The sequence below is a fragment of the Oncorhynchus tshawytscha genome, linkage group LG16 (genome assembly GCF_018296145.1).
Source record: "Oncorhynchus tshawytscha isolate Ot180627B linkage group LG16, Otsh_v2.0, whole genome shotgun sequence".
NCBI classification, from domain to species: domain Eukaryota; kingdom Metazoa; phylum Chordata; class Actinopteri; order Salmoniformes; family Salmonidae; genus Oncorhynchus; species Oncorhynchus tshawytscha.
This window is the reverse complement of record NC_056444.1, coordinates 28,824,198-28,848,028: the sequence shown is the minus strand read 5'-3', so window position 1 is coordinate 28,848,028 and position 23,831 is coordinate 28,824,198. Positions and strand designations below refer to the sequence as shown.

At 43.4% G+C, this 23,831-nt stretch overlaps 1 protein-coding gene across 3 annotated transcripts; it reads left to right on the top strand.

Annotated features, from left to right (window-relative positions):
* The first annotated feature begins 7,349 nt into the window (after positions 1 to 7,349).
* LOC112253171 (acyl-CoA desaturase) lies at positions 7,350 to 16,470 on the top strand. Of its 3 annotated transcripts, none has more exons than XM_024425162.2 (6): positions 7,350 to 7,565; positions 7,839 to 8,108; positions 9,204 to 9,334; positions 10,575 to 10,780; positions 12,899 to 13,131; positions 14,014 to 16,470. In XM_024425162.2, exons 2-6 carry the CDS (start codon positions 7,883 to 7,885, stop codon positions 14,211 to 14,213), a joined length of 996 nt encoding a protein of 331 aa, XP_024280930.1. In that variant the 5' UTR covers positions 7,350 to 7,565; positions 7,839 to 7,882; the 3' UTR covers positions 14,214 to 16,470. The 3 variants fall into 3 exon arrangements, with proteins under 3 accessions (XP_024280930.1, XP_024280929.1, XP_024280928.1); XM_024425161.2 differs by having other exon boundaries at positions 7,351 to 7,596; XM_024425160.2 differs by having other exon boundaries at positions 7,352 to 7,596; positions 7,834 to 8,108.
* Positions 16,471 to 23,831: the final 7,361 nt, after the last annotated feature.

Sequence of the window (23,831 nt, the reverse complement as noted above, 5' to 3'; positions counted from 1 at the left end):
AAAAAGGAGATGCTAAATAAGGATTTCTGGACATGGGAGGAAATCCTCGACGGGAGAGGACCCTGGGCTAAACCAGGGGAGTGTAGCCGCCCAAAGGAGCAACAGGAGAAGAGGCAACAGAGGCAGCAGAAGCAGGAGCAGCAGCAGCTACAGTGGGAGAGGTTGCACCACCTGGAGATATGGACATGGGAGGAGGAATTGGACGGTAAAGGACCCTGGAATGAGCCTGGAGATTATTGTCGCCCCAAAGCCGAGCTGGAGGCAGCAAAAGCAGAGAGGCGGCATTATGAGGAGCTAGCACGGCAGAGCGGATGGAAGCCCGAGAGTCAGCCCCAAAAATTTCTTGGGGGCTCACAGGGAGTATGGCTATGCCAGGTAGGAGACCTGCGCAAACTCCCTGTGCTTACCGGGGGCTGGAGAGACCGGGCAGGCACCGTGTTATGCTGTGGAGCGCACGGTGTCTCCAGTGCGGGTGCACAGCCCGGTTCGGTATATTCCAGCTCCTCGTATCGGCCGGGCTAGAGTGGGCATCGAGCCAGGTAAGGTTGGGCAGGCTCGGTGCTCAAGAGCTCCAGTGCGCCTGCACGGTCCGGTCTATCCAGTACCACCTTCACACCCCAGCCCTCCGGTAGCAGCTCCCCGCACCAGGCTTCCTGTGCGTGTCCTCGATCCAGTACCACCAGTTCCAGCACCACGCACCAGGCCTTCAGTGTGCCTCGCCTGTTCAGCGCAGCCAGAGCCTTCCTCCTCTACAGCGCTGCCGGAGCCTCCCGCCTGTTTAGCGCAGCCAGAGCCTTTCTCCTCTCCTGCGCTGCCGGAGTCTCCCGCCTATCTAGCGCTGTTAGAGCCTTCCTCATCTCCAGCGCTGCCGGAGTCTCCCGCCTGTTTAGCGCAGCCAGAGCCTTCCTCCTCTACAGCGCTGCCGGAGCCTCCCGCCTGTTTAGCGCAGCCAGAACCTTTCTCCTCTCCTACGCTGCCGGAGTCTCCCGCTTGTTCAGCGCAGCCAGAGCTGCCAGTCTGCAAGGAGCAGCCAGAGCTGTCAGTCTGCATGGAGCAGCCAGAGCTGTCAGTCTGCATGGAGCAGTCAGAGCTGTCAGTCTGCATGGAGCAGCCAGAGCTGTCAGTCTACATGAAGCAGCCCAAGCTGCCAGTCTGCATGAAGCAGCCAGTCTACATGGAGCAGCCAGAGCTGTCAGTCCGCATGGAGCAGTCAGAGCTGTCAGTCTACATGAAGCAGCCCGAGCTGCCAGTCTGCATGAAGCAGCCAGTCTACATGGAGCAGCCAGAGCTGCCAGTCTGCATGAAGCAGCCAGAGCTGTCAGTCTGCATGGAACAGTCAGAGCTGTCAGTCTGCATGGAGCAGCCAGAGCTGTCAGTCTACATGAAGCAGCCCGAGCTGCCAGTCTGCATGAAGCAGTCAGTCTACATGGAGCAGCCAGAGCTGTCAGTCCGCATGGAGCAGCCAGAGCTGTCAGTCTACATGAAGCAGCCCGAGCTGCCAGTCTGCATGAAGCAGCCAGTCTACATGGAGCAGCCAGAGATGTCAGTCTGCATGAAGCAGCCAGAGCTGTCAGTCTGCATAGAGCAGCCAGTCTGCATGGAGCAGCCAGTCTGCATGGAGCCGCCAGTCTGCATGCATGGAGCTGCCAGTCTGCAAGGAGCTGTCAGTCTGCACGGAGCTGTCAGTCTGCACGGAGCTGTCAGTCTGCATAGAGCTGCCAGTCTGCAAGGAGCTGCCAGTCAGCACGGAGCCGCCAGAGCGGTCAGTCTGTAAGAAGCCGCCAGAGCTGTCAGCCTATATGGAGCAGCTAGTGCCGCCAGTGCCCCCAGTCTGCCCAGCGTCGCCAGTCTGCCGAGCGCCGTCAGTCTGTCCAGCATCGCCAGTCTGCCCAGCATCGCCAGTCTGCCCAGCACCGCCAGTCTGCCCAGCATCGCCAGTCTGCCCAGCACCGCCAGTCTGCCCAGCGTCGTCAGTCTGCCCAGCCAGTCTGCCCAGCCGCCAGTCTGCCCAGCACCGCCAGTCTGCCCAGCGCCGCCAGTCTGCCCAGCGCCGCCAGTCTGCCCAGCATCGCCAGTCTGCCCAGCGCCGCCAGTCTGCCCAGCGCCGCCAGTCTGCCCAGCGCCGCCAGTCTGCCCAGCGCCGCCAGATCTGCCAGTCAGCCAGACTCTTCCAGATCTGCCAGTCAGCCAGACTCTTCCAGATCTGCCAGTCAGCCAGACTCTTCCAGATCTGCCAGTCAGCCAGACTCTTCCAGATCTGCCAGTCAGCCAGACTCTTCCAGATCTGCCAGTCAGCCAGACTCTTCCAGATCTGCCAGTCAACCAGACTCTTCCAGATCTGCCAGTCAACCAGACTCTTCCAGATCTGCCAGTCAACCAGACTCTTCCAGATCTGCCAGTCAACCAGACTCTTCCAGATCTGCCAGTCAGCCAGGATCTGCCAGTCAGCCAGGATCTGCCAGTCAGCCAGGATCTGCTGAAACCACCAGCCAGCCAGGAGCTGGTAGATCTATCTACCTGCCTGAGCTTCCTCTCACTCCTGAGCTTCCTCTCACTCCTGAGCTTCCTCTCACTCCTGAGCTTCCTCTCACTCCTGAGCTTCCTCTCACTCCTGAGCTTCCTCTCACTCCTGAGCTTCCTCTCACTCCTGAGCTTTCTCTCACTCCCGAGCTTCCCCTCAGTCCCGAGCTTCCCCTCAGTCCCGAGCTGCCCGGAGCTGTCCTTCAGTCCCGATCTGCTCCTCAGTCCCGATCTGCTCCTCAGTCCAGTGGGGTTCTGGGTGGGGACTACTAGGCCATGGTCGGCGGCGAGGGTGGACTATCCAGGGACGAAGGGAGAGAGGACTAAGACATTAAAGGAGTGGGGTCCACGTCCCGCGCCGGAGCCGCCACCATGGACAGACGCCCACCCGGACCCTCCCTATTGTTTTGAGGTGCGTTCGGGAGTCCGCACCTTAGGGGGGGGGGTTCTGTCACGCCCTGGTCAAAGTATTTTGTGTTTATCTTTATGTATTTGGTCAGGCCAGGGTGTGGCATGGGGTTTTTGTAATTGTGGTGTGTTTGTCTTGGGGTTTTGGTGGTGGTATTGGGATTGTAGCTTAGTGGGTTGTCTAGCAAGGTCTATGGCTGTCTGGAGTGGTTCTCAATCAGAGGCAGGTGCTTATCGTTGTCTCTGATTGGGAACCATATTTAGGCAGCCATATTCTTTGAGTTTGTCGTGGGTGATTGTCCTTAGTGTCTTACTTGTACTCTCTGTTAGTTTGCACTAGATAGGCTGTTTTCGGTTTTCATTACGTTTATTGTTTTGTAGTGTTTAGTGTTTAGTCGTGTTTACATTTTGTTTAATAAATATGGATCGCAATCGACACGCTGCAGTTTGGTCCGACTCTCCTTCATCACCACTAGAAAACCGTTACAAATAGTCTCCAGCTTCAGTGATTTTTGCAATTTGTTCCAGTCATTGGCAGCAGAGAACTGGAAGGAAAGGCGGCCAAAGTAAGTGTTGGCTTTGGGGATGAGTGTAAGATGGTTAAATAAATAGCAAAATTATTGATTATTATTATATTATTCTGTGTGCCTTGGTCCTATAAGAGCTTTTTGTCACTTCCCACGAGCCGGGTTGTGACAAACTCACACTCATTATGTTTAATAAATGTATCATATAGTGTGTGCGTGGCAGGCTAACAATGATGCCAAAAAAAATCTACATTTGAGAGTGCGCTGACCCTGGTGGGGGTACGCAGCTGGAGGTTGAATGTTTGAAGGGGTACGGGACAATAAAAAGTTTGGGAACCACTGTTAGATCATTCTAATAGTTACAAGTAATGGGCTTCAAGCTAGGAATGAATCATCTTGTACACCATGTAGCCACACCCCCTACCCCTGTTCCTCTAGGACTCAACTGATTCAAGGGATTCAGGAGAGTCAACAGAAAAGGTTCCATGTTGAATATGTATGATACCGTATATATTTATAGTTATCATACTTATATCATATTACCTGCAATATTATATTAGTAGACCCATGCTCATTATTGGCTTATGTCACTCTTGAAGGCTTGTCATGTTCCAACAGGTGAAATATGGCACGTTTTATGGTGTGTTTGCCTAACACCCGAGCCTTGCTGCCTGATCGTGTGTTGAAACATAAAAATGAAAATGTGCCACAGTGCTGTTCATGCTACAAGGGGATTTTATTGATACCACGTTTCGACCTTAGGTCACGGATGCCTGATGGAGACCTAAGGGTTGAAACATTGTATCAATAAAATGGCCTGGGCGCATGGACAGCAGTGTGTGGCGTTTTCATTTAGATTTTTCATGAGTTCATCTATAACTCCAGCACCTTGAAAATGTACCTGGATGTGCGCATGTTCTTCAGCTTTTGAAATATGAGTCCTCTCATTCACAATGTCCTTGTTATATAAATATGAGTCTGGTCTACAGGATGAGTCCTATTTTCATTATGCAAAAGCATACCTTTATTTATTCAGCTTATTCAGGAGAGTCAAAGGAAAGGGTTCCCTTTTTTATAATTAGTATGTCGAATATGTACAGTGGGATCCGAAATGATTGGCTCCCTTGATAAATATGAGCAAAAAAGACTGTATAAAATATATAATACAAATACTGAGCTATATTGTATGCTAAACATTTTTAGAAATTAGATTATTTTAAATGCCATTGCTCAGAAAAAGAGATTTTGTTGAGCAAGTAAGAGTAATAAAAATGAAGAAGATAGGGTTCAAAATGATTGGCCCGCTGTTTTCAATAGTTTTCAATACCTCACTTTGCGAGGATAAAGGCACTGAGCCTTGTTCTGAAAGGTTTTATGAGATTGGAGAACACGTTGGGAGGGATCTTTAAACCATTCCTCCACACATAATGATATCCTTTGTCTGCGCTTATGGACTGCAGTTTCAATTAAAACCACAGGTTTGCTTCATGAGACTGAGATGTGTGCAAACTGTTGATTTTATGGTCAATTAACCATTTCTTTGTAGATAGCGAAATAGCCCCATAACATCAAAGATTCAGCACCTGATTTTTCAGTAGGTATGAGGTTTCTTTTCTTCCATACCTACTGCATATTCTGGTGGGGGATCTTTGATGTTATGGGGCTATTTTGCTTCCACTTGTTCTGGGGCCCTTGTTAAGGTCAATGGCATCATGAACTTTACCAAGTACCAGGACATTTTAGCCCAAAACCTGGTTGCCTCTGCCAGGAGGCTGAAACATGGATCTTCCAGCAAGACAGTAACCCCAAGCAACATTAACATTTGCAAAGAAATTGTTAATTGACCACAAAATCAACCTTATGCAATGGGCATCTCAGTCTCCGGACTTGAAGCCCATTTAAAACCTGTGGTTTGAATTGAAGAGGGCAGTCCATAAGTGCAGACAAAGGATATCAATGATCTGGAAAGATTCTGTATGGAGAAATAGCCTAAGGGACAGATCAAAATGTATTAGGGGGAGGGGCTGGTCCAAGTCAAGGTGTCATCAAAAAACAAAATGCACCCCACTCGCCAACATTAAAATGATTTTCACGACCCTGCAAAATAAATTGAACACCCTCCCCCCTCACAGAATTAACTCAAAATAATGTTTACGACCAAAAATAACAATACCTGTCACGACCCTGCGTTTATAAACGTGGATATCAACTTTGCCTCTTCAGCACGCTTTTGATGCTACGCAGGGCTATGGGCCAGAAGGTTGAGGGTTCGCTGACCCCCACAGAGGAGCTCTCCCTACCTCTTTCATTACACTACGATCAGAGCCGGCTGCAGACAATGATCAGCTAGGAGAAAATGTCAACATTTTGATGCCATATTTATAATTATATAAAATATACAATATGCAACTAATTTTCAACCAACAGGTGTCTGTGCCAATGCACCACACAACCAATAAACAAACCATACTGACTTTGGGCACTTCAATATCATGGTTTGTGTTTTCAACACCACAATAAATAGACTATGTCAATCTGGACAAACAGAAAATACATCCCTCCCTACCTTGAAGGCTTACCCACTATCGAATTGAATTGACTGATTGATGTTATTTGTCAGTTCAAAAAATACATATATACACAAATATTTTTAAAAGATACCGGGATTGCACAATAAAGTCGGGAACTTATTTTCATTGTGGTCCCTGTTTTTTTTAAACATAAATACCATTACATAGATACAGACACAAAGAGGGATGTCGGCCAAATGAGCCACATTTAATGTCCTTAAAAACAGCTATAACAAATGACAAAAACACGACTCCGTGTGCTTCCATGTGCAGCATATGCATAACTTTATAGTCTGTTTTTAATTTGTTTTTGTCTACTTTCCTAAAATAATAATTGTCCACCTCGCGGTTCAGCTGTCAAGAGATTTAAGCACTACATGTATCAGGGCATTGCATGCATAGGCCTATAGGCTATGATATTCATATTTGTATAAATATATACGGTGTATATAGCCTATATAAAGGAAGAGAAGCATAGGCCTAACCCCAGAGAGATGGAGAAAGATAGAGACATGCGGTGGCATGCTACGGCACTGACATGCATTTCTTTATGTCAGATGGCTACTACGTCTGATATACAGATACAGACGTACAGAAGGAGGCTAATTTGCACATTTTCATTATATTGTTAGATTATAGGAGTAACTCTGGTAGGCCTAAAACAGACTTCCTCACCTCAAGTTCAACTGTCGGAGTCAGTTGGAGCGTAGGTGTGTACTGCCTTCACATCATGCCTTTATATCATAGGTAGGCATACAGTAATTAAAGCTGAATAATAGCCACACACGTTCACAAACGTTTCTAAGCTTCATTAGGGTAATATCAAAGTAAGTCAAGCCATTGTTTATTAGAGAAAATACAAGCAGAAGAGCATATGTACACCAGGGAAAAAACGCACTACCCTCCCCTGTGACCCCCCAAAAAACACAACCCTCCCCAAAGCAAAAAAAAAAAAATGGTTTGACAACCCTCCCCTATTTTGGACCACCCCTGCCCCAATAATTTGTATCTGTCCCTAAAATGATGTATCATTCAACTCCCATCACCCCACATCCTCTCCATGAACAACAAAATGCAATTTTCCTTATTGTAATGACCCATTTATGGAAAGGTTACTGCTGGGCACTGACTTTGGAAAGGTGGTGTCTGTCTATCTAACTAGACTACGCCTATAACACAAACAGCTATCCGACCATTGTGACACAAGTTGTGTAATTTGTGATCACATAAATTAACATGAGCGCAACTGTAAAGAAACAAACAGAAAAGGGGTGGGTGGGTGGTGTTATCTGGATGTCTTTCAACATTTCACTGCCAGGGGTTGTAAAATAAACATCAGATACGAAGGCAACCAATGAAACGATTAGGGTAGAAGTGGCATCAAATGCCCCTCGACCAATTGCAGTCTTTAAAACGAGGTCTGAAGATGAAACTCAGCAGCAGGTTAGGTAAACGGAGTCATCACTACGAGTAGAGCTGACAACGCGTTCAATTGTCAACTTTCGCCCGAAGAAGCCATCTCCGCGTTGTGCCCATTTTGGTACATTTTAACGATTTCTTCATACCACGCAGTAAGTTTTGTATTTGATGCCAGTTGATAGCAAATGATGTGTTCGTTTTAGAGTAGCCTATGCTATCCTAGCATTGCAACCAGTGATGCTTGCCCACCAGGAAATCGAGCACGCACTTTAATCTAGCTGCTAGCACGCACTTTCACCGTGTGAAGTGCGTGCTCGATTTCCTGGTGGGATGGACCATGATGCCGGTGTTTGTCATGTAAACTGAATAGCTATCTGTCCTCTTTTAAGTACAGATCTCGTCTCAACACTGGGCACGTTACAGAATTCTACAGCAAAAATGACAGAGACGACAAACCCCAGCAAGCAACAAAACGGAGATGCCGTGATGCCAGAAACGTCGACGAGGGATGATGTTTTTGATGATAGTTATAAAGCAAAAGAGGGCCCTAAACCACCGATGAGACTGGTGTGGAGAAACATCATATTAATGTTTTTATTACATGTTGGAGCGCTTTATGGACTGACGCTCGTGCCCTCCGCGTCGGCCCTGACTCTGGCTTGGAGTAAGTATCACCATTTACTTCATGTGCCATTTTATTCAAATGTTCTTGTTCCGCTTGTATCGGTTTCGACGCCCTTTTCCTCGTTAAAGTTGTTGGTCAACGCAGCATGGTTTTATCTGGTCGACCAACGACAAGAGAATGTGCTGAGCCGGGTGATGCATTTGTGAAGTAGGCGTTTGGTGGTGTTACACCGACATGTTGCTACTTGCCCGCCCTCCTATAAGAATAGTGTTGAATGTTGGTAAATCTATTTCGGGGCACACCTACTCAATATTTTCCCCATGGAAATAACAAACAAGGGCCTATTTGGTGACTTCTCTCGTATTATATAATATGTAGCCTAACAGTTTTATGGACCATCCATCTTCAATTGAAGACACTGCTCATAGGCTAGGCCTACTGTGGTGCAGATGGAGAGAGACTTTTGGAATGTGTGGCCCGAGGCACGTCTGTTCTAAATATATTTCTGAATTAGAAAATAGCTGCACCCATCTTTATTTGCTTGTTTAGACATAGGAAAAAACGTGCAGGGGTTTTAATTCTGTTTTTGCGAGAATAGTTGGAATAGATAGACAGAACTCATGACTTGGATTATACTGGAACGAATACTGAACAACCAAAACTGTGTTTCCACTGTTGTCTCTCTCGCTCTAGCTCTCATATGCTGAACTGCATATTATTCCATTGGGCAAGACAAAGAACAATCAGCATTCCAATAGACATTCCATTGTGAGGCTACATGGCACCACAACAGAATGTCTCTTCTTTGCTGCCTGGACCAGTTGGATGTCCCAGGTTCTCACATCCTAAGCAGCCTTGTGTGACTGCACATAGAAACACATTCAGCAGTTTTACAACAACAACCCTGAGAGTAGACATGCATGCATATGTGCTGCAATTGCCAGTTGCCAACAGAAATAACTATATAATGACAGAAACTAGGCAGGGATGGGGAACAGGCATGGGACATGATGTCCCTTGTAACTACTAGGAGTCAAATGTCTTTGTGTGTGTTTCACATGATTCTGTGTGTGTGAGCCAGACATGGGCGTCTGTATATCTAGCCTAATCTCTCTCTCTCTCTCTTTCCCCTAGCTGCTTTGTGCTTCTTGCTCAGTGCCCTGGGTATAACTGCGGGGGCCCACCGCCTCTGGAGTCACAAGTCCTACAAGGCCTCCACCCCTCTCCGAGTCTTTCTGGCCCTCGCTAACTCCATGGCCTTTCAGGTAAACAAAGGAGAACTTTTGGAATTGAATCAGCTTTATTGAACCCCAGAGAGGACACAGTATAGGACCTCTAAAGGGACAAAAACAGACACAGGCATACACACACATCATAAACTTGAAGGCTAAACTTGTGTGATCAACCAACATGGCTCTTCCAAAACACCAAGGTTCTTTCTCGAGTGTAGCTTCAATTAAAAGGCCTTTATTGTGTTGGCGTGTCTGTGAGGGAAAGTTAGAAACAGCAGGACAGAGAGCTAGCAGAGGCTACTGCCAAGTGCCAACGATTTAGTGGCTTTAGCCAGCCTTCATCAAAAAAATCAACACAAGACTACTTATCCAAATTTCATACAAAATCCCTCTGTGGAAAAAGACCCAATTTTATTCTAGAAATCTCCAAAATTTAGATGTATGAAGTGACCATCACGTGGCCCAATGATGACCTTACAAACTGATGACTTGATTTAAAGAAGTGACCAATGCAATCAGGTTAAGGGTTTGGTTAAAAAAGGTCTACGCTAGTCCCCACCAATAACAACAACTTAATTAATGAGTGACCCACTGTGCAATATGCTGGTATATAAAGTATGATTGAGTGTTAACAAATTTCCACTGGAATTAACGATTGCATTTAATCTGAGTGGGCGTTGCCTGTATAATCTGCGTTGTTGTGCTGACTGGCTGATGCTGCCCAGTTAATCTGAGGGTCACCTCTTAATACACACTGTCTATTGAACTGTAGTTCTCTACTATATGTTTTCTAGGTTTATAAATGCATAGTATACTGTGCATCTATACTCAAGTATATTGTGTTTAAACCCTCTCTCTGGTGTTGTTCCCATACATATTAATATTAGTGTGTTCTGACATCTCAATTGCTTGTAGAATTACAGCATGGAGGTGGAGATAAATACATGGTTTATCTCTATGGTACAAAGAACAGAAATGGAACAGCACTCCAGTAAATATACTTAAATGTACATTTTTATTGCCGAACGTTCGGGTATGAGCCCTTCAGCTTGCATGACAATCCAATGTTAATGGTTATCTCTATAGTAGAAACACCAGAACTGTGGATCTAGGGCCAAACCATATATATCAAGCATCTCAGAGTAAGAGTGGTGATCAGGTTCTCCCTCCTACTCTGAGACGCTTGATACACATGGTCTCAGATTCCTGTGTTCGCTTTTCTGTTGGATATAAGTGGCTCCTAAACAACCACATCACCATTTATTTCTTCCAGAACGACATCTACGAGTGGGCGAGGGACCACCGGGTTCACCACAAGTACTCTGAGACAGATGCCGACCCCCACAATGCAGTGCGGGGCTTTTTCTTCGCTCACATTGGCTGGCTGCTCGTACGCAAGCACCCCGACGTCATCGAGAAGGGCAAGAAGCTGGAGCTGACGGACCTGAAGGCAGATAAAGTCGTCATGCTCCAGAGAAAGTAAGATGACACTTTACCAGTCTATGCCCTGTACCGTCCTAGTTCCATACCTTTCATCTTATATGCCACTTAGCTGACACGTTTGTCAAAAGTTGCTCATGGTAGTGAAAACATTTTTGGATGGGTGACCCCAGCGGGAATCGAACTTGCAATCTTGGTATTGCAAGCCCAATGCTTTACCAACTGAGCCACACAGGATGTTATATTGTCTGTTGGTATATTGTCTGTTGGTATTATCTCCTGTAAAGAGTTTAATTATGATGCAATGCACATTTCTGTGAAAACAGATAAAAACGTTATCTTAATACTTAAAGATATTGCTTTAGAGAGATTGCTGCTCCTCAAATGTGATATTTTGATAAAGCTTGACGTAACAAAGACTATCACCGTCAACGTTGTTATTTTATCACCTGTTAACTTTTTCAAAAGATGACATTTGGGAGCAGCAAAACTTTGAGCCACATTCCCTTTTTCCATGTATTGGATCTTGTTCTTGGCTGTGTGTAAAACCCTCTCCTTTCATAAGAACAGTTATACCCTCAGACCTCCAATTATGAACTGTTTGTTTGTTTTGAGGAACTGGATTCTTGTTGTACTTTAAAAAAAAATCTACATACTGTAGCTTGCTGTCACCTTTCAGTTGGAAGTATTTTTTTTTTTAAAGGCCCAATGCAGCTGTTTTTATCTCTCTTTCTGGGTAACAATGAAGTACCTTGCTGTAATAGTTTTCCATTAAAACTGACAAATAGCTTTTTAACAAACTATTTCTCAGCAAGAATTTTGCTAGGACTGTCTGGGAGGGGTCTAAGTGGGAGGGGGAAACTTAAAACTAGCTGTAATTGGCAGAGCTGTTCGGACTATGTCTATTAACCAATTTACCGGTCTATTACTGGTCTATTAAGCCGAAACTCCCTCCCATGTAAACAGGCTGATAAGAAGGTCCTGTGTAGATTATATTTTCTTTCAGGAAATAACACTGATCAAAATTGTTCACACTTTTGCAGTGTTAGTTTCATCAGCTGTTGTACAATGTGATACAAAACACAGTAAAAACAGAATTTTTGACTGAACTGGGCCTTTTTAAAGGTGTTGGCCCTGCCAAGGCCTTTGGCAGTACCCTTGCTTTGAATCATGCAGTGTTATAGCTAGAAGCCTATTTGCATTCTGGGAAAGTTGCACCAAACCTCCATTGGCAGTGGCACGGCACAGAATGTACCACAGAGGGGCAATTTAACACTCATTGAACACTTGAAAGACCTCTGTATAAAATCCACCATAGAAATCGGTGGTTACAGAATGAATGTCACATCAAGATTCGGACTGCATGTGACTAGTGATCAGATGATGCCATTGAGTTTTGCATTTCCCCCTCTCTACCATATATTGTCAATACAAGATAATCAAGCAACCCAAAACCGTTGTGTTCCACATTATTGTACGTGTATGTTCTGTGAGACCAGTTACTCGTCAATGTTTAGATGTATTTGAATTCATTGTCGATGCATGACAATATCTCAGGTAAACCAAACTCTAGAGTGCTCCACACAAATGTTTCATTGTTAGGACCAGGTGCTTTCCTGATCATGTGGTTAGCTATACTTCTGTGTATGTTGCATGAGAGTAGCCCCAGTAGCTTGACTGTGCTCTCTGCGCTGCTGCTCTCTGAACCAGTTTCCCCATTCTAGTCACGACCACAGGAAGTGGTAGTCTGGGTCGCGGTGGCCGTGACGGCGCTGGTGGCTGATCTTTTGATAAGAGCTGTCATCTCTGCCAGGACCTCGATCAGGCCATACCCACACAAAGTACAGTGACTGGCTGGCCATTGGTCAACATGCAGCGGGTGCTCTTGGACGCAGTCCCAAACTAGTATCACCACAGCTCTTGTAGAAAAGGGTGATTTAACATATGGTGGTAGACACAATCAACCGATCAGAAGATTTTGTCCAAATGTGTTTTTTATGTAGACTGAGAAGTAGGTGTGACGTACTGCAGTTTAGTACCTCTGTTTATGAATCTAGGTGCTTGGGGTGGTGACTTTTCAGCGTTAGTAACTATGTTTAGATTCAAACAATGTCTCTTTTCTCAGTATATCTCTAACGTCTCATCTCTGCCCTCTAGGTACTACAAGCTGTCTGTGGTCCTGCTGTGTTTCCTGGTGCCCATGTGGGTACCCTGGTTCCTGTGGGATGAGTCCCTGTGGGTGGGCTACTTCATCCCGTGCCTCATGAGGTACGCTCTGGTGCTGAACGCTACCTGGCTGGTCAACTCTGCCGCTCACATGTGGGGCAACCGACCCTACGACCGCAACATCAACCCCAGTGAGAACCGTTTCGTGGCCTTCAGCGCCATCGGTAAGCCCGGATCATCTTTCTCTTTAAAGGGAGTGAGGGGAGATCCACTCTCCAGAGTTGGGATCAATTCACAATTCCATTTAAATTCCAACACAATTTTATATGAATTATCACTCAATATAAACATTTAGGCTTGCTTAGATTGATCTTTTTGAACAGGGGGCAGTGGCTTGTATTTCGCAACCAACCCCGACACTATAAAGTGTTCTTTATAGCGTAAGAAAGGCTCGGACCGTAGAGATGTATGTATAATAAATTAATGCAGGTTTCACAATTGGCAAATCTGAAATGGCACCCTATTCCCTATATAGTGCACTACTTTTGGTTGGAGCAATACTTTTTTGGCCAGAACCTTGCACTCTATAAGTAGTATAGACACAGCCAATGACCATTTAAATAATTTTGGTGACCCCACTGCAGTTCACACCTGACTCTGAATACCACTGTTCTACTGTAGCTTCTTGTCTGTAGGAGCTGCCTGTTTCTCAGCTATGAAAATCATGCTTTAGTTGAATTGCTTAAAACAAGTGGGAATTGTAAGATACTTACAGCTCTGGATTTAGAGGGCTGCTGTAGTTGGTGCATGTTTTTGAGTCATCTAATGCTGGTTCTTCAAGTTGGAGACTATAATTAACTTTGTTGAATCATGTGTTTGAGTACTAGCCTCCCACCAAGACTGAAGTTACCCAGCCCTGTTGTGGAACTTCTCAGTCTCCAAGTGCTTTAGTTTACATATCACCTGTACTCTTATCAAATCATGTTTTCAAGCCTATTGGGGGGAAAAGTAACTCTCATAGATGCACAACTATAGCACATCGGCCTGTTGGTCTTTTTAACATTTTCATGAAAAAAAATGCCCTGGTCTCGTGTCCTTCCTTTCAGGTGAGGGCTTCCACAACTACCACCACACCTTTCCCTTTGACTACGCCACCAGTGAGTTCGGCGTGAAGTTGAACATCACCACCGCCTTCATAGACCTCATGTGCTTCCTGGGCCTGGCCAAGGACTGCAAGAGGGTGTCTCGCGACCTCATCTCGACCCGCGCCCAGAGAACCGGTGACGGCAGCCACAAGACTGGCTGAGTAATGTTGTCTCAACCGCCTCAAACTGTTACGGACTTGATAAGACCGATACCAGATATGTTAAAACGGGCCAAACCAACGAAAGATGGAAAGATTGTAGCTGTAGTAAACTGCAGCGATGATGATGGAGTTAGTAGTGCTGCACATAGTAGTGATCAGACCATGGTTCATTGATGTTTCATTTCTGTATTATTAGTTAAAAACCTATTCCTGAGTTCCTCAGACTAATATTGGCTTTAAAACGGTCCTAGACCTTTCAGTAAATTGTGTATTTTTTTTATGTTGTGTTTTTGAAATGAATGATGTGTGAGGTGACTATTAGCCAAAGCGAGCTTATAGAGTGGCAAGGCTGGGCATATTGGCACAGACACTGGAAGAGTCTTGATTAGAGAGTCTTGTTATCTGTGGAATAGCCTGAAGTGTGTGTGTGTGGCGGAGCTAGATGGTATAATGTGTGAAACATTACACCAACCAAACTACCTGCCTGTGCCATCTGTGCACCAACAATGAAGATGGAAGAACATTAACCTCTAATTTATTCATGTGTTATTATTAATTAACCCTCTGGCACTTTCGAAATTGTTAAGTGAAAAAAAATAAGGAGTTTGGGGTTTCTTGACATGAAGGCGAAGCAGGCAAGTTTTGTTTTGATCACGTTTCGTTGAATTCAGACAAAAATAATCTCTTTGATATGTCAGGATCGATCTCTCAATCAGTCGCGCTTTGCTGACGTTCATTTCATAAGAGTGGAGTAGTCTTAAGTCCTGAGAGAAGTCCAGCTTTTGTCAAGTTCAAAATGTAAGTTTATTGCTATTTTATTTGTTTTATCAAGGCACCCACCTTCAGTCTGATTTTTACCGTAAGCTGCTGTTGAAACAGCCCTACCTACTTCATAGTCAAAGTACTGTTTTAGCTGTCATTACATACCAGATCCTATTCCATATAGGCTGGCATAGAAGTTCACTTCTGCATTACACATGAAAGCACCAGTGGTCTCCTCCTGTCCAAGTTGCTCTTAACAGGAGTCTTTCCTCCATGTAGAAGAGGATGAAGGAAGTTCTCCAAGTTTCAAATGGCACCCTATTCCCTATATAGTGCACTAGTTTTGACCAGGGTCCAATGTGGGCTCTGGTCATAGGCGGTGCACTACATAGGGAATAGGGTGTCATTTGGGACGTACATAAGGTCTCGGGGTCATTTGTGTATAAGATGATTTATACCTCTGGTGTGGGTGAAGGTGCCTGTGACTTCAGTTGGTGTTTTTTCCCATCCTGCTTCACGGAGACACCTCTGCACTGAAATGTAGTGAAATGACATACTGATCAGTCTTTATTATACAAAGAAATACTTGTTTGTATTTATTTTTGGCTCTTACTGCAGTTGAAATAGGAATATGGGACTTCTGTCTCCCTTCTCCAATAGGACAATGTGAAAGAGGCTATGAGAGCATTTGCGTACGTGTCGCCTCTCGATATCTTGAAGAAAAATATTTTGTTAGGACTCGCCCAAGATGCCTTATGGAAGTAATGTTATGTACTTTGCTTGTAGACATGGATGCAACATAGGGGAGAGAAAGAAAGCGCCAACAATGTCCAACCAAATGAACACTCTAGGAGTGATCGTGAAAAACTATAGGAATTCCACTTTCTAGGAATGAGAGATTTGCTTTGGTACCGGGGTTGTTATTTAATGACTGTCTTAAAAAATATATTTATACTTGAAAGAATATCCCAAGATGCAAAAGTACTTGTGTGTATGTACGAGAGAATATCCCAAGATGGACCGTATGTGTGTCTTACGTATGAGAGAGAGCTAGAGTAACGGATAGCACTTATTTAAATTGGAAGTAAAAGGAAAGACCATATGATTTGCATCTAGGGATATTCTTTCAAGTATCAGAAGATTCTGATGAGGAATTAGGAATCAATTTTTGCATAATATTTCAATGAATGTTTTGGCTCTGAAGAAACAAGATTCCAGATTAGTTATGAACTCATCAAATTGTAATAATATTTGTCGCACTTTGGTCTACTTTTTTCAGTGCAATTATTTTGTACAGTGTTAACTTCTTGAAGTCTGAATGCCTTAAAAAAAACTGCCGCATTTATTTTCAAGGAATGTTTTACCCACTGTATGTACCGTAAATAAACCAAATTTTCTACATGTTGGAAAGTATATTCTTCTGTCAGTTTTGTTGTAATTCTGTAATCTCTCTGTTCCTAATTGAATAAAAGACATGTCGTTGTCTTAGCATTTACTGGTCCCATCCCAGCTGCATTGTCTCAGTAATTGTTCTGCAAAGTGCCCACCGTAGATCTTTTTTTTAAAAATGCAATGGGAAATGTTGTGCAACAAAAACGAGTGTTTCTTATTTGTACAATTCCAGTTAGTCCCTCCCACTTCCACACATTTGGTTCCTAGTGAATACACCCCTGATGAAGGTGTGCTATGTATGCAGCATAATACTGCGTTACTCTCAACACTGCCTAAAGTGATTATAAATTGAACTCCAGCTATCATAGAAGACCATTCTCTGACTGGCCTTGTCCTCGGGAGATGGGTGGATGCTGTTTGACTATTCTGTGACCTATTCTCAGTCTTTCTTCCCCTTAATGAATCATGGTATTTTAGACTAGAATTTCATTTAAACTTTATACTATCAACATGCAACACCAAGTACAGAAAAATACATAACACTTGTATAGCTCCTTTGAATGTGGTATTTACCTATCACATTGCTTATTCAAAACCTTAACCTGACCGCTGGCCTCTGAAACTAAAGGTTTGGTGTATTTAGTCGGTGTGCCTGCTGACAGACAACATGCATACCAGTCGGCCTAAGTGTTTTTCATAACGACTTGAAGTTCTTGTTTGCTGACAGATGTCATCACTTCCTTAAACAGTCGTTTCAAGATTGTGTGTTGGTCCCCTGGGCTCCCTAGACTGTCATTCAGGTTGAATGCAATTTGCTCTTTCACTCACTCTCCCTCTCCAGCTAACTCGCTCTCTCTCTCACACATCCTCTGTCTCTCTCTCAGATCGCTCTCTCTCCACCCCTATCTCTCCCTGGACATGTGCTTGCTTCCTGTTACTTCACATTCCTCTAGTTCCCCAGCCAACTGCTGATCAGTTCCATATTGTGCTGGACGTGCATGACTAACTCACCTATTGAAGCTATCTCACAACGCGCCTGCTATGCATGTCCTCTCCGGCCAACACTGAGCAGCAACAAGACACTGCTTCACCTTTTAATCTGATCCGTTTTATCTGATCGTCGTCTTCTGTGTGTGCCAGAGTCTTGGTTTATCTATGGTATTGTGCTTCAGCCTCAGCTAAATGGGTTAATGTGGGTGCATTGACTGATCGTGAGTTGAATGAACCGTTCTAATAAAGCATGGACGCAGACGGCTAAAATACTGGTTTCAGTTTGGCAGTTGTCCAATTTCTCTTCAAAAACGAACATCTGCACCCCCTACTGGAGAATATATTAGTGAACCACTGATAATGATCTCTCTTCTCAGATCTAAATAAGTCCAACTAAATAGACAGGCTAATTATTTTAGCCTGGGTACCAGTCTGTTCAGCTAACATTCCACTCCTTGTACTATTCCTGAATGGCCAGTTTGAGCCTGGACAGTGAAGAGTTGGCCTATGCAAACATGGTCAGAGTCTAGTCCAGACCTGGGTTCAAATACTTACTATTTGAAATCTTTCAAATACTTTTGAGCGTTTGCTTTAGTCTGCCTGGAGTGCCAGAGTTTGTACTTTTGAGACTGCTATTGGTTTCATTGCAACAGGCAAGCTCAATCAAGTACAGCTGGAGTATTTCAAATATTTTAAATAGAGTTTGATCCAAGGTCTGTTTCAGTCCAGTTGCAGTGGGTGTCCCTACCACAGCACCACGGTCTGTCTGTGAGTTTGCCTCCTTGCCCAGTGGTCTGCTGTCAGACTCAGCCCAGCTCCCAGTGACATCACCCCTCTCTCCATTGGCTGCCTGGTGTCAGACCATCCACTGCTCTGCTCTGTGTGTAACACTTGTGTGGTCATCAGGCTGACAGTTTTAGCCTTGCACTGTCAAACTCTGATCTGCTTTGCTGGACAATACTAGGTCTAGGCTACAGAAGCCTACTGGTAGAATATTAGCCTAAAAAATAGGATGGCAAACTTTTTTATTTTACATATTTTTTTCTTAACTAAACAGGGTGTCTTGCCTACTGCTGGAATATTAGAAAAAAAGTAATAATTGCTAACTGTTTCCTTCAATTGTAGTATGGTATAATAAAACCACAGCAAAGCTTCTGAGGAACTTCTAAGTCAGGTTCTTTATTTTTCTCTTATCTATCCTGATGCCTTTACCCTGCCTTCATGTACATATCTACCTCAAATACCTCATACCTCTGCACATTGATCTGGTACTGGTACTCCCTGTATATGGCTTGATTATTGTATATTTTATTTGATTCCAATTGTTTTACTATTTTATTTACATTTTTAAACTGCATTGTTGGGAAGGGCTCATAAGCAAGCATATCCCAATAAAGTTTACACCAGTTGTATTTGGTGTATGTGACAAATTTGATTTGATTTTCCATTTAGTCACTCAAGTGTAGGTTAAATAAATAGATTATTACGAGGGGACTATACTGAGAAGTGTTTTGTTGGACCATTTGATGGGTGTGATGTGTTGGACTGCTCATCACACACTGGGAAACTATTGGGGGTGATAATGAGGGCGTGGTCACAAATAAAATCAACTGCTTTAGAGTTTTTTTTGTCCTCAAAAAATGCATTCAAATGGAATGTAGGCATTAATAATTTCACAAAATGCTTATTTTCTTAAAACAAATGAGGCTACCTTAGTTTAGATCAGGAGTCTCCAACAGGTAGATCATGAGCTGCCAGTAGCTCGCAGCCCACCTATGAGTAGCTCGCCAATCAAGTCAGAAATTAATAAGAAACATCAAGATCCTGGCTACTATCCAATCAAAGCCACATTGACATTATCCAACCCCTGAAAAGCTAAACGGAGCCAATTAATTTCGAGCAATATTGCTCCGGTATATGTCTGTTTGGTGCAAGTGTTTGTCTATCGCTCTGTAAGTAGCCAGTTTGCGATGCTAATGATAACGTCTTGTGGGTAGACTTTATCCATAATCAACTAAAGGGAAAGTTCACCCATTTTTACATGTGGCCTGATTTTCACTCTTTCTGTGCTCGTAGTTGATCCTTCAAACTGTTTACCCTGATCCACGCTATAAAGCATGTGTGAAACACAAACATACCCTGGCTGAAATGAATCCTAAATTTACGTGCGTAGCGGGCTAAAGATCCAGGACCAGAGTACCAGGTATCGTGACACGGCAGCGCGAGTCACGTGGAAATTTTTTTGCCTGTTGTAAACGAGCTAGCTCTTTAACGTCATGAAGAATGAGCATCTTTCTAATTGCACCCTGAAACGATTATTTGCATGTCGTGTGAAAGCACAGCAGCATACTGTAGAATTCTCGCAAACGCTCCAGAGAACCGAACAGGGTACCGATTTTTATATGTAAAAGGTCCTATAGGATGTTATAAAATGCTCTAAAACACTCCAAATGAACTCATATTGCATCAGAATCCCATTCTGAATGATGCCTGTGAAGTCTTAAAAAATATTCCACTGTGCCATAAATCCATGTCTGACTGATACTGTTTACACCAACAACACAACGGTTCAAATATGGATTTATGGGACAGTGGACATTTCTAACACACTTTAGACACATTTTCACAATGCATTGTAGTCAATGGCAAGTGAGGACTCGGTAACTAATTAAAATATGGAAAATAATAGCTGAAAAAAAGGCCACATGTAAAATGGGTGAACTTCCCCTTTAAATGTTAGTTTGTTTTATCAATTTGGTGCAAATTTCACAAGAATGTGGTACATTTTCACAACTCTTAATACAAAAACTCGAAACAAAAAATCAAAAAGGCAGTAAACACACAAAATCATAGTCACTTTTTAACCAAACATAATCAGTGTTTCATCTAGAAATACATGTTTCACATTGCAATGCCTGTTCATACAAAGTAATTGCCTTTCTGAATACATGGTCACATTACTGTCCGACTGCTCTTAATTGATGATCACTTAAATGTTTTGTAAACCTATAGATTTTACATGTAAACTCATTTGTCTAATACAGATTTTGAGAACTACATAATGGAAATGTATAGTAGCAGAAACACGTTTGGACACACCTACTCATTCAAGGGTTTTTCTTTATTTAAACAAAAAAAAAATCTACATTTTAGAATAATAGTGAAGACATCAAAACTATGAAATAACACATATGGAATCATGTAGTAACCAAAAAAGTGTTAAACAAATGAAATATATATTTTATATTATTCAAAGGAGAGAATGCCAAGAGTGTGCAAAGCTGTCATCAAGGCAAAGGGAGGCTTCTTTGAATAATCTCTCATTTTTGTAGTTACTACATGATTCCACATGTGTTATTTCATAGTTTTGATGTCTTCACTATTACTCTCAATATAAAATAGTAAAAATAAAGAAAAAACGGTACTGGTACTGTATGCCTGTAAAGTAGAAACATAAGAAGTATGACATATTATGATTTTACTTCACAATTAGTTTTTTTTTTTACAAGATCAGAGACGTACTGTATGTGACAAATCAAATCAAAGTTTGTTGATCACGTACACAGATTAGCAGATGTTGCAGCAGGTTCCGTAAAATGCTTGTGTTTCTAACTCCTACATTGCAGTAATACAGCATCAATACCAATACCAATATGCAAATAATCCAGAAAGTCCTAAACAAGAAAGTGACAACAGTCCATACCTTTTGACCCCAGTGGAAATCAAACCCATAACTCTGGTGTTGCTAGTGCCATGCTCTTATGAACTGAGCCACGTACAGGACCACGACAATACATATGTACAATACAATACTGTAAAATACAATACACAATTACAATACAGGTAGAAGATATTTAATTGCCATCCCCATGAATGTACCACCCTCCTTCAGGCTATGGATGATGCATGCAATGAAATCAATCCAGACCTATGTCAGGCTTGGTTTCGCCATGCCAAAAGGTTTTTCCCCAGGTGCATGAATCATGAGCATATTTACTGCGATTTCGATGAGAACATACAGTATGGCCAAATGCTCAAGACATGCTTGATGCAAACTAGTACCTGCTGTCACTTGTGCTCCCTCTCCGGCCTCTAGGTTACCAGGCACCATCGTTACTCGCACCTGCGCATCATCAGACTCACCTGGACTCATCTCCTTGATTAGGATGTCTTGCTCCCTGACAGACTAAATAACTTCTTTGCTCGCTTTGAGGACCATGCAGTGCCACTGACACGGTTGGCTACCAAAACCTGCAGACTCTCCTTCACTACAGCCAACGTGAGTAAAACATTTAAACGTGTTAACCCTCACAAGGCTGCAGGCCCAGACGGCATCCCCAGCCGCGTCCTTAGAGCATGCGCAGACCAGCTTTCTGGTGTGTTTACGGACATATTCAATCAAGTTTACATACACTCAATTTAAGTTGGGTCAAACTTTTCGGGTAGTGTTCCACAAGCTTCTCACAATAAGTCGGGTGAATTTTGTCCCATTCCTCCTGACAGAGCTGGTGTAACTGAGTCGGGTTTGTAGGCTTCCTTGCTTTCACACACTATTTCGGTTCTGCCCACAAATTTTCTATAGGATTGTGGTGAGGGCTTTGTGATGACCACTTCAATACCTTGACTTTGTTGTCCTTAAGCCATTTTGCCACAACTTTGGAAGTATGCTTGGGGTCATTGTCCATTTTAAAATCCCATTTGCGACCAAGCTTTAACTTCCTGACCGATTGATGTCTTGAGATGTTGCTTCAATATACCCACATAATTTTCCTTCTCATGGTGTCATCTATTTTGTGAAGTGCACCAGTCCCTCCTTCAGCAAAGCACCCCCTCAACATGATGCTGCCACCCCCGTGCTTCACGGTTGGGATGGTGTTCTTCGGCTTGCAAGCCTCCCCCTTTTTCCTCCAAACATAATGATGGTCATTATGGCCAAACAGTTCTATTTTTGTTTCATCAGACAAGAGGACATTTCTCCAAAAAGTATGATCTTTGTCCCCATGTGCATTTGTAAACCGTAGTCTGGCTTTTTTATGGCGGTTTTAGAGCAGTGGCTTCTTCCTTCTTGAGCAGCCTTTCAGGTTATGTCGATATAGGACACGTTTTACTGTGGATATAGAAACTTTTGTACCTGTTTCCTCCAGCATCTTCACAAGGTCCTTTGCTGTTGTTCTGGGATTGATTTGCACTTTTCGCACCAAAGTACGTTCATCTCTAGGAGACAGAACGCGTCTCCTTCCTGAGCGGTATGACGGCTGCGTGGTTCCATGGTGTTTATACTTGCGTACTATTGTTTGTACAGATGAACGTGGTACTTGGGGAAAAAAAGGCATTTGGAAAATTCTCCCAAGGATGAACCAGACTTGTGGAGGTCTACAATTTTCTTAGGTCTTGGCTGATTTCTTTTGGTTTTCCCATAATGTCAAGCAAAGAGGCACTGAGTTTGAAGGTAGGCCTTGAAAGATATCCACAGGTTCACCTCCAATTGACTCAAATTATGTCAATTAGCCTATCAGAAGCTTCTAAAGCCATGACATAATTTTCTGTAATTTTCCAAGCTGTTTAAAGGCACAGTCAACTTAGTGTATGTAAACTTCTGACCCATTGGAATTTTGATAAAGTGAATTATAAGTGAAATAATCTGTCTGTAAACAATTGTTGGAAAAATTACTTGTGTCATGCACAAAGTAGATGTCCTAACCAACTTGCCAAAACTATTGTTTGTTAACAACACATTTGTGGAGTGGTTGAAATACGAGTTTTAATGACTCCAACCTAAGTGCATGTAAACTTCCCGACATCAACTGTATATCGTAAACCAGGAAAAAGAAAACAAAGAACTGAATTCAGGAACATACAAAATATAATTTTATTGAGCCCCCTTAGATGTTGTTTATAAACCATTGTTTTACCAGGTATATTGACAGAAAACACATCTCTTGTACACCAAGGACTCGGGGGAGAGTTGCAGCGTAGGTGAGAAGAGAAAAACATGCCTTTTTGAAGCAGATCTCATGCTAGAAAATATTGGGAGACCCCTGCTTTAATCATCAAATCAATTGTATTTATATAGCCCTTCATACATCAGCTGATATTTCAAAGTGCTGTAAAGAAACCCAGCCTAAAACACCAAACAGCAAGCAATGCAGGTGTTGAAGCACGTTGGCTAGGAAAAACTCCCTAGAAAGGCCAAAACCTAGGAAGAAACAGAGAGAGGAGCCAGGCTATGAGGGGTGGCGAGTCCTCTTCTGGCTGTGCCGGGTAGAGATTATAACAGAACATGGCCAAGATGTTCAAATGTTCATAAATGACCAGCATGGTCAAATAATAGGTCTGGGACAGGTAGCACATCCGGTGAACAGGTCAGGATTCCATAACCACAGGAAGAACAGTTGAAACTGGAGCAGCAGCACGGCCAGGTGGACTGTGGACAGCAAGGAGTCATCATGCCAGGTAGTCCTGAGGCATGGTCCT

Bases quoted from the DNA above. Each gene is read 5' to 3' on its own strand.
- LOC112253171 (XM_024425162.2), top strand. From the start codon at position 7,883: ATGACAGAGACGACAAACCCCAGCAAGCAACAAAACGGAGATGCCGTG. The intron at 10,781-12,898 runs GTAAGATGACAC...TCTGCCCTCTAG, and splicing joins GTCGTCATGCTCCAGAGAAA to GTACTACAAGCTGTCTGTGG. The intron at 13,132-14,013 runs GTAAGCCCGGAT...CCTTCCTTTCAG, and splicing joins CGTGGCCTTCAGCGCCATCG to GTGAGGGCTTCCACAACTAC.